The sequence below is a fragment of the Raphanus sativus genome, chromosome 6, assembly GCF_000801105.2.
Source record: "Raphanus sativus cultivar WK10039 chromosome 6, ASM80110v3, whole genome shotgun sequence".
Classification (NCBI taxonomy): Eukaryota; Viridiplantae; Streptophyta; class Magnoliopsida; order Brassicales; family Brassicaceae; genus Raphanus; species Raphanus sativus.
Window position 1 is genome coordinate 44,138,658 of NC_079516.1, and position 11,391 is coordinate 44,150,048.

General features: G+C 33.0%; 2 protein-coding genes across 2 annotated transcripts; both read left to right on the forward strand.

Annotated features, from left to right (window-relative positions):
* The first annotated feature begins 3,356 nt into the window (after positions 1-3,356).
* LOC108809323 (dirigent protein 23) lies at positions 3,357-4,156 on the forward strand. Its single transcript, XM_018581470.2, has 2 exons — positions 3,357-3,727; positions 3,814-4,156. Exons 1-2 carry the CDS (start codon positions 3,403-3,405, stop codon positions 4,053-4,055), a joined length of 567 nt encoding a protein of 188 aa, XP_018436972.1. The 5' UTR covers positions 3,357-3,402; the 3' UTR covers positions 4,056-4,156.
* Positions 4,157-5,851: 1,695 nt separating this feature from the next.
* On the forward strand, positions 5,852-7,947 carry LOC108806807 (pentatricopeptide repeat-containing protein At2g21090). The gene has a single exon (XM_018579000.2). The coding sequence runs from the start codon at positions 6,026-6,028 to the stop codon at positions 7,703-7,705; it is 1,680 nt and encodes a 559-aa protein (XP_018434502.2). The 5' UTR covers positions 5,852-6,025; the 3' UTR covers positions 7,706-7,947.
* Positions 7,948-11,391: the final 3,444 nt, after the last annotated feature.

Sequence of the window (11,391 nt, forward strand, 5' to 3'; positions counted from 1 at the left end):
CGAATGAAAATGCATGTAATACAAATAAATTCGGTTCCATAATATATATATGTTGGATGCTTTCCCTTTATTTGATAGAATACTAACCCAAAAAAACGAGTAGCTTTTTCTCACAAATAGTAGTATTACGCAATGCAATTCGAATCAATCAATAAATTATCATAATCACACAAAAGTATGATAGTATTAAATCATCACGACTGTATCACATCTCCTTTGTAAATTCTTTTTTGGTCATCTCCTTTGTAAATGTTTAGTTATAATATTACGAGATACGTTTACATTGTATATATACCTCATCAATCATTAGAAAATGGCGAGGGATTTCCTCTAATTAATAAAAAACGAGTGGATTTTCCCACAAATACTAGGAGATCACGAATAGAGATATGCAATTGTCCAAAATAAATAAATAAAAAGAGTTAGGGATGTACATAACCAGATAAGTAAAACTTGTTCATTTGTCCAATCCTAATATGTAGTAACATGTTATACATATATACCAAATTTCCTCTTTATTTAATACTTAGAGCATTTTCAGTCCATTGATATTTTGAATTCAAATGCTATAGTAGAAAAATAAATATACTCCAACTCACTTTTATCGTAACTTCAAAAATAAATATTGATGTTTTTATCGATATGTAAATGATTCTCAATCCATTTATATATTTACTTATAAGTGCTATTCCCTCCGTTTCAGATTAAGTGTCGTTCCAGAGAAAATTTTTCGTTTCAAAATAAGTGTCGTTTTAGAATTTCAATGCAAAATTTATTAATAAAATTCTCCAGATTATTTTTCTATTGGTTGAAATGTGGTTAGATATATATGTAATTGTACTTTTATCTTGGAAATATATAAAATTACATGTTTTATTAATATGTGTGCATAAGTCTAGAACGACAAATAAAATGAAACGGATGAAGTATTATATAAAAAGAATACTCCAATATACCTATATTTCTTCTTAAAATAATAGGTATTGTAATTTTAATATTAAGAGCATTTCCACATTTATATTGCCTCAAAATGCTATTATAGAGACAATTTCAGATCACTTCTATTTTTTCTCCAAAATAAAAAATTGCTATTTCTTCATCTATATTTAGATTAAAAATACAGTAGTATTGTTTTATAAATATACACTAAATTAAATATCAATTATATTATAGAGTTTATCTTTTTAGGGTAAAAATAGCTAAATATATTGTAGGTTGTCCTAGGGTAAATAAAGAAGAAAATATCATTTTAGAGGCATACATAAAGTAAACTTCGCATTTATTTTTGAATTTTCTTTTATAGAAAAAATTACAAATACATTGCAGATGGTTTTGTATGAAAACTATAAACACTCTATTTATTAATGCATATTATTATCATCAAAATTGTCATCTAAATTTTAATTTTTTATAAGTGACTAAAATAAATATTTTTGTCAATTATATTTTATTAAAATTAAAATCATATGATTTTATAAATAATTGGGTTGTGATCCAAAATAAAATTGATTTAATTTATATAATATTTTATAAAATATTAAAATCATAAAATGGTTGGTTTGAAACTTTTATATTAAAAGATACTAAATTGAAATAAATACATAACATATTTCACATATTCATTTTTATTAAAAAAAAAAAGGCACACATTTAAGAAACCACTTCTATTTGAGAGTTTCCTCTATTTTAAAAATCTATTATAGAATTTGAATTCAAAAATATCAATGAAATGAAAATTCTCTAAGTATTAAAAGGAGGAAATGTGTTTTAATATATTTTTATTTCTTCTCTGAAATAGCGATTACTTTTATCATCTATATTTAAAATAAAAATATAGTAATAATATTCTATAAATGTACCTTCAATTGAATTTCAGCTCTATTTTAGAGTATCTATTTTATAGGATGAAATAACAAAATATATTATAGATGGTCTGCATAATACTACATGCGTGATATGATTAAAATTCTTATATATTTATATATCAAAAATGTGTTATATAGATAATACAATAACCATTTTTTTGTTATAAACTTTGACCACATCCGAATTCACATTTTAGTTTTGAAGAATTAATCCACTTCAGATAGAAAATTGAACTGATATAATTTAACTGATAAGTTTAAATTGTTTTGGTCAGTTAATTGATTCTTATTTTTTGTTCGGGTATGATCAATTTTTAATATTGGGTCAACTTCAGTCTACTATTTTGACATTAAAAGATATGCTTATAGTGCTAAATATATTACACAAGTTAAATAAATAAATAAATAAATATATATATATATATATATATATTTGTATTATTTAGATGTGTAACAGTGTCACCATGTTGATGATTAAGGGGAATGCTGAGTTTGAAGATTTTAAAATTTTAAATTAAATAGATTTAACAAATATTGAAGAATTCTTACCAAATATTCACTAAGATTTCTCACTAATTATTATTAGTTAACATTTATTTCTTTATTTTTAAATCTTCTCATTCTTTCTTTTTCAACCAAAACTTCATTTTTTTGGAAACAAGGTTAAATCCGAATCTATTAAAGACACAGACCTAACCTCCGGGTGGAGATACAGCTCACGGATAGATTCTCTCCTGAGCATTCAAATGAACCGAAAGCAATAGTGTATACATGTGTGGCCGGTGGGGTTTGAACTCGAGTTTACCGTATTAGGTTTTTTATTTCCTCAAGCGCCACTATGCTACCACTACCGGTGAAAACTTAGAGTAGTATATATATATATATTTTTAACTTCATTTTCTAGAGTAGTATATATATTTTTGTAGAAAAATTCCAAAATAATTTTTAATAGTTATTGTTCCAGCATTTCTTTGTTGTTTTGCTTGCTTTTTTCCATGTTTTTGATGAATCTATACTAGTGTTTTCGTATAAAACACTAGCTTTGTACGAAGATTATAGTGTTAAAACTTAAAAGTGGAGCCTTTGTAAACACTGAAATACCTTTTTTTTTTGTCCAAAACACAGAAATGCTTATTGATTATGTGATACCAAAAATAGAGAAGCTCATCCCCTGTATTTTAAACACTTCAGTACCAAACTCTCAAATTTAGTGTGAATTGTTTAGCACCTTTATGGTTTAGAGTTATTAGGTTCACCAAGACATCAACGTAGCTAATAATATTATACAATTACTTAAGTCAAACAACTACTATACTTTTAGGTGAACCATTACGCCACCACATTGTTGACTTTGTCACATCATTTCTTCTTTCTGATCTAAGATCTTCTCACTGGTTTGGTTGAACCAACTTGGACCGTGATCAGTAATCAGCAGTGAATGTATAAAATGTGCCCTATAAATAGTCTTGTTTCCATCTCCTTGGAACTCAATTTACTTGCACAAATAAAACATCAGAAGAAAAAAAAGGGAACAACTATGAAGATGGCAAAAGCAGAAGTATCAAGCTTGCTGTTTCTGTTGGTAACGATATTACCACTGGCTGCTCAAGGTTCCAGATTGTACAGCTGGGCTAATCAGCTTGAGGAATCTGGTAAGGACAAGGTAACCAACCTTCAGTTCTATTTCCACGACACTTTGAGCGGCAAGAATCCCACCGCCGTTAAGGTTGCTCAGGCCGCCGACACTGACAAATCTCCGACGCTGTTCGGCTCTGTGTTCATGATTGATGATGCTCTCACCGAGACCGCTGATCCCAAATCCAAGCTCGTGGGCAGGGCCCAAGGCCTTTACGGCTCGTCATGTAACATGCATATATATACTGTTTATTTTTTTTCATACGGTATGAAATAAACCAATTTTAATGGGATTTTATCTTTTATTGGACAGGTAAAGAAGAGTTAGGACTGCTAATGGCGATGAGCTTCTGTTTCGAGGATGGCCCGTACAAGGACAGCACCATAAGCATGATCGGGAAGAACTCCGCTATGAACCCAATTCGAGAAATGCCAATCGTGGGAGGCACCGGAATGTTCAGGATGGCTCGTGGGTACGCCATTGCTCAGACCCATTGGTTCGATCCCAAGACCGGTGATGCCATCGTTGGCTATAACGTTACCGTTGTTCACTAGATTAAAAAAAAGGCTTTTGTTTCAGTTTCATATAATATTGCCCTATACTTATTATGTAAACATTTACCAGCTGAGATAAATAAAATATGTACTTCTCCATCCTTATACCAAACAACTGTCCAAAGTCGGGGAAATCGGCCAATTCATACATCAACAGAGAGTCGCGGTCCCGATCAGTACATCAACACGGACCCTGTGCCAAAACATACATCAACACATAAAATATTCAAATTTCATACATCAACTAATACAATTCGGCTTTTACATACATTGACCAATTATCTGTTAGTCAAACATGACAGAATCTGAGCTGTCCGTTATATATTGTTTACGTGGCTTTTTATATTTCTAAATAATTATTAATTATTAAAAACAAAATTTCGAAAATGAGGTATAAGGGACTGGAACCCGGGTCTGACCAAGGTAACAATGAACTCACTAGCCACTGTGCCAAACACAATTACCTATTGTATTCTCTATTAATTTCTATATTATACCTAATTTTTAAAAAGTATTTTCAGCTTCTTCCCTCTCCTTCTACCCCTTCATTTATAGATAAAAAAAAAGTAGTTTGAAATTATATGTTTTCAAATTTGAATATTTTCAAAAAAAATCTCGATTTGTTTTTCAATTTTTTGCAATTTTTATTAAAATTTAAAAATACTTTTTAAACTATTTTAAAATTAATATTTTGAAATTTTAATATTGTTTTTTAAACACAGTAATAATATTTAAGCTAATTACATACAATTACTTATGATTTATATATTCTGTGGAAATAATTCTAAATAATTTAAAACTCATAACAAGGAATATGAACATATGAAAATGTGTAATTATGTAGGAATATGAAAATAACAAGATATATTCATATTCCTTGTTATGGCTTTTTAATTGCTTAGAATTAGTTTCACAAAGTATATATATCATAAGTAATAGTATGTAAATAACTTAGTGATTACTACTGTGTTTAAAAAAAATATTAAATTTTAAAAATATAAATTTATACAATAGTTTCAAAAATTATTTTTGAATGTCAATAAAATGATTTTTTAAGAAACAAAATTGATAAAAGATTAGAAAAGTTCAAGTTTGAAAACATATAATTTCAAATTATTAGAAAATATTTTATTTTTATTATCTATAAATCAAGGAGTAGAAAGACCCTTTGATTATTTAGTTTGTTTGAATGATGAAAAGGAAGAAGAAGATGAAAATATATTCTTTTTAAATATTCATTAAGTATAATAAAAGACAACAGAGAATACAATCAGTTAATTGCGTTTGGCACAGTGGCTAATGTGTCCATTGTTACCCTGGTCAGACCCGGGTTCGAGCCCCCCATACTTCATTTTCGAAATTTTGTTTTTAATAATTAATAATTATTTAGAAATATAAAAAGCCACGTAATCAATATATAACGGACATCTCAAATTCCGTTATGTTTGACTAACAGATAATTGGTCAATGTATGTAAAAACCGAATTGTATTAGTTGATGTATGAAATTTGAATATTTTATGTGTTGATGTATGTTTTGGCACATGGTCCGTGTTGATGTACTGATCGGGACCGCGACCTTCTGTTGATGTATGAATTGGCCGATTTCCCGTCCAAAGTCGAATAGAAAGCTTATAAAAAGAAGTTGTTCAAAAAAAAAAAACATATAAAAAGAGAAGGAGAAAAAAAGGCTTATAAAAAAAGTTAACTTCGGAGATAAATAATAGAAAAGAAGGCCCGTGGCCTAAAGATCGAGGCCCAAAAGTGAATACGGAGAGGTCTTTGTTTGTATGAATGATCCAATACCACAAACCAGATCCGGTTTTCTAACCCATCCCAGACGGCGGCTGAACAAGTGTCATATGATTTCGTACCGGCGAATCTCGCCGCCGTTAAACCCTTCAGACCCGTATTCGCCGGTGGAGATTCAAGGAGTCAAATCTCCTCCTCCCATGGTGGTTTCTCCCTCCAATGCCCATCAGTAACCCTACGAAACGGCCCATCTCCGTCGCTCGATCGTTTTTTCTCAGCAGACACGCCTCCAGAGAAGAGCTCTCTCAGGCGGTGTCTCGTCTCGAGCCCCTGACAAAGCAAGGGATTCGCTTACCATTCGAAGTCCTCGCGTCTCTGCTCCATCGCTGCGGAGAAACGAGGTCCTTGAAACAAGGCAGATGGATCCATCGTCACTTGAAGATCACCGGATTCAAGAGACCCAACACGCTTCTGTCTAACCATCTGATCGGAATGTATATGAAATGCGGCAGACCCATCGACGCGTGTAAAGTGTTCGATAGAATGCTTACGAGGAACTTGTATTCGTGGAACAATATGGTCTCCGGGTTCGTCAAGTCGGGGATGTTGGTTCGTGCACGAGAGGTGTTCGATGGTATGCCCGAGAGGGATGTTGTCTCCTGGAACACGATGGTGGTTGGGTACGCTCGGAATGGGAATGTAAACGAGGCTTTGTGGTTTTATAGAGAGTTGAGGAGATCTGGGATCAAGTACAACGAGTTCAGCTTCGCGGGGATGTTGACGGCGTGTGTGAAGTCGAGGGAGGTCCAGCTCACTCGGCAAGCTCACGGGCAGGTTATGGTTTCTGGGTTTCTCTCAAATGTGGTGCTTTCGTGTTCTGTTATTGATGCTTATGCGAAATGTGGTGAGATGGAGAGTGCTAAAAGGTGTTTTGATGAGTCGGCAGTGAAGGATAGTTATATTTGGACTACTCTCATCTCCGGATACGCCAGAGCAGGTGATATGGAAGCGGCTAAGGAGGTGTTCAGTGAGTTGCCAGAGAAAGATCCAGTCTCTTGGGCTGCTTTAATTGCTGGATATGTTAGACAAGGTTTAGGGGAGCAAGCGCTGGAGCTGTTGAGAAAAATGATTGCTTTTAGGGTTAAACCAGAGAAATTTACTTTCAGCAGCTGTCTCTGTGCCTCTGCATCTCTTGGACATGGCAAGCAAATACATGGCTACATGATCCGTACAAATGTTGGTCCCAATGCGGTTGTTATCAGTTCTTTGATCGATATGTACTCCAGATCAGGGAGCTTAGAAGCCAGCGAGCTGGTTTTTGATCTTTGCGGTGACAAGCAAGACTGTGTTGTGTGGAACGCGATGATTTCTGCATTGGCACAGCATGGGCTTGGCCATAAGGCCTTGCGAGTGCTTGATGACATGATCAAACTCACAGTTGTCCCAGACCGGACGACTCTGGTTGTGATTCTGAGTGCCTGCAGTCACTCAGGTCTGGTGGAGGAAGGAGTCAGGTGGTTTGATTCAATGACTGCTGATTACGGGATCGTTCCCGACCAAGAACATTACGCATGTCTGATAGATCTCCTAGGTCGTGCCGGTTGTTTTAAAGAGTTGATGAGTAGGATCGAGAAAATGCCTTTTAGACCAGACGAGCATATTTGGAATGTAATCCTAGGAGTATCTGAGAATATTTGGGAATCAGTAGAAGAGCTGAGAGGGATTATGAAGAAGAGAAAGGTGAATAAAGAGAAAGCTCTTAGCTGGATTGAAATAGAGCAGAAAGTTGAAACTTTCACAGTCTCAGACGGTTGGCATCATCGTCGCAAAGAAGAAATCTACTCCGTTCTGCATAATCTGGCTGTACTTATGGAAAAAGAAGAAGTTTCAAGAACATGATCCTCGAACAAGAAGAAGATGCAATTCCTGTAAATTCATGAGGATTGTACACTACTGTTAAAAGCCTGCAGAAGAAGAGAGAGTTATACGTTTTGTGGTGACTGGTGATACTTGTTTTTAGCTTCAAAAGTTTTATAAGTCTAGCAGAGCTAACTAACTACACTGTTCGAATTCTTTCTTATTTTCCTTCCTGGAGGCAATTTTTCAAGGGAAAAGATAAATATTTCTGGTTTGATTCGGAATGGCCAAGTTATTACAGAACAATGGAGTTGGGGTGGGAAAGACGGAAAATATATTTATCATGGGTCTTCATCAAATTTAACTTATAGGATAAACCCGAAAAGACTACCAAACAAAGCCAATAACCCGGTTACGTCTAAACCGGTGACTAAGTTGTCACTTCCAAGAGAGAAAAATAACTATACCCACATTCAATGCAAGTTTTGGGTATGGGTATATTGCATTTTTCATCACAGACAATGGTTGATCAAAAAAATCTATTACTATAAAATATAGTTGTTTCTCTCCTTCTGCCACATCAGCTGCCACCTAAAAAATTCGCGCTTTCTCCAGCCGCCACGCGTCCGCTTCCTTTAAGTGCATCGTTTCATTAATCCCTTGGCTTGATGGGCTTCATGTTGGTGTTATTTCTTTGGGCTTTAGCTTGCTGAGTTTGTTCTTTAACCGGCCCGTACTAACATAAGCTACTTTCTAATCCTAATATTCTTCGGCGTAGAAAACGAAATTCGCATCTCTCCATTCCTTCTACGGCGAAGCTATGTCGTTTCTGATTCCCCTCACCAAAACGGTCGGAGTTAAGAGTTTGTGTTTAATCCCATCCACTACGTATTCTCCTTTTCAACTCATAGTCTATGGTTCCAGTCTAGGCTCGCCGTCGGGTCGATGTTCACCGTCTTCGGTTTTGATGTGTCACGGTGTGCTCTGAATTTCCGACTCTCCGACTCTCCTTTGATGATCCGGTTTACTGAGTCGACATCCTTTGATGAAGTGACAGTTTTATTTTCACAAAGTTCGTTACTTTTTTCCCTCAGTATTGAATCAAATAGCTTTCGGTTTAGAAATGTGTAATCTTTATCTGGTTGCTATGTGTTTTCAGGCAGTACTTCATTGATGAGGATGACACGGTTCCTCAAAAGGTAAGTGTAAAAGCTCTCTCCTTTAGCCATTTATTCGTCTCTCTTTAATATGTTTGGCTCTTTCGCAGATAGTTCTTCGTCCTGATAGTCCGAGAGGAACACATTTCCGCAGAGCAGGACCACGTCAAAGGGTTGTCTTTGATTCGGATGATGTAGTTGCTTGCATTGTTACATGTGGTGGCATGTGTCCCGGTCTTAATACTGTGATCAGAGAGATAGTTTGTGGATTGTCTTACATGTATGGTGTCAAGAAAATCCTTGGATTTGATGTAAGGTCCCCTCAATCTTTCATCATTGCTCTAAGATTTTTTAAAACTCAATGTATATATAAAATCTTGAGAACAATGTGGTTTGCAGGGAGGTTACAGAGGCTTCTATGCAAGGAACACGATCGATTTGGACCTGAAAACAGTGAATGATATTCATAAACGTGGAGGAACCATCCTTGGGACTTCAAGAGGCGGTCACGACACCACCAAGATAGTTGATAGTATTCAAGATAGTGGGATTAACCAGGTTCTTGATTTTTAGTAACTCAAACCAACGACACAACCAAGATATAGTTGAAACTGAGTTTTTGTTATTGGGACTTGACCAGGTTTATATAATCGGTGGAGATGGTCACAGAAAGGAGCAGCTGTTATATTCCAGGTAATGCAAAAACGTTGTATCTGATGATGCAGTACATTGGTTTGGATTTGGATATTGATTTAATGAAAGTATCTTTGTCTCTGCAGGAGATTAGGAGATGTGGACTTAAAGTTGCTGTTGCAGGGATCTCCAAAACAATCGACAATGACATTCCTGTAAGACTATTCCCCCAATGGTTTGAAGATTTCTATTTTCGTATCTTACTGTTGATTCGTTCTTGAATGCAGATTATAGATTAGATCATTTGGGTTTTGATCAAAAAAAAAAACAAAAGATAGATCATTTGGGTTAGAAGGAAGAAGACGTTCTTGGAGAAGAGTTTATCAAACAAATTTTGAGAGATTTCAATAACATATTGGTTCACTTACAAGAAAATTACAAATAATCAGATAAAGAAAATATTAATATTTTGATATTTTTTTGAGAGACTCCAACATATTCTACTAATATTGATGCTCTTATAACGACACAAATAATGAAAAAAAAAATATTTTATATGTATAGTAGAAACAAGATAAATTATTTTGTAACAAATAAAAAATATACAATAAATTAACAATATGCAGGAGTCTTCTTTTGTTACAGAAAAAAAAAGATAGATCATTTGGGTTAGAAGGAAGAAGACGTTCTTGGAGAAGAGTTTATCAAACAAATTTTGAGAGATGTCAACAACATAATGGTTCACTTGCAAGAAAATTACAAATAATCAGATAAAGAAAATATTAATTTTTTGATTTTTTTTTTAGAGACTCCAACATATTCTACTAATATTGATGCTCTTATAACGACACAAATAATGAAAAATAAATATTTTATATATATAGTAGAAACAAGATAAATTTCTTTTAAAAAATAAAAAATACAATAAATTAATAATATGCATGAGTCTTCTTTTGTTACAGTCTACTATATTAAATTAGTATCTCAATTATAATAAATATCATTAAAATCAAAATCTTAATATAATATTTTTGTACACAAACACTTAGTATAAGCACAACCATTCTTAAAAACAATATACATTATTAAACACCATAAATTATAACATAAAAACACATCCAATAAAAAACTACAATAATATGGTTCACACATCACACTACAATCACAAACCATTAAAATGGAGATCATAATATGAATGAAAGGTCAATAAAAAGTGAACTTATATGATTTAAAAGAACAAAATGATAAAAACATATACACAATCCTAATAGAAAATAGAAGATACTCTCATTCAAATCATTAAAAAAATTAGTTAACTGTAACGAGACTAAAACTAAATTTTCAAAAAAAAAAATTAATAGTAAAAATTACAAAATAAATAGATAAAATAATCATATAAAAAAATTTACACATAATACAGAATCAAACATTTTAAAAAAAATTGTCGAACAAAATACATAAAGAACATTTGTAACTAATGTTAACAAGCATAATATATCTTATCACATGTAATCCCTCCTCATCTAAACATTTTTAAAAGATTAAAATCATTATCATACATATCTCTTGCAAATGAAATTAAAAACATAAACCACAAAATAGTAAAAAAATTAATAACATACAAATAAAGTATATCCGCCCGTAGGGCGGGCCGACCCTAGTCATATATAATGAGACACTTTCTTCTCTTCTTAAGGTGTCCACATCAGATTTTAATAAATGTTTGTAGGACCCATCTTTATATTTTTGTTTCAAAATAGTATGTATTCATATGAATATCACTAAATATCACTTACTGCAGTGGTTTATGTATCATTAAAGAAGCTCACAACCCGGATTCGAATAGAGAACATGTGTTTTTTGCATTTTTTATGATTAAATTTAATGAAAAGCAATTATGATTTTTACAAGTAGTCTTCTTCTTTACACTTTTAGACT

Bases quoted from the DNA above. Each gene is read 5' to 3' on its own strand.
- LOC108809323 (XM_018581470.2), top strand. From the start codon at position 3,403: ATGAAGATGGCAAAAGCAGAAGTATCAAGCTTGCTGTTTCTGTTGGTA. The intron at 3,728-3,813 runs GTAACATGCATA...TTTATTGGACAG, and splicing joins AGGCCTTTACGGCTCGTCAT to GTAAAGAAGAGTTAGGACTG.
- LOC108806807 (XM_018579000.2), top strand. From the start codon at position 6,026: ATGCCCATCAGTAACCCTACGAAACGGCCCATCTCCGTCGCTCGATCG.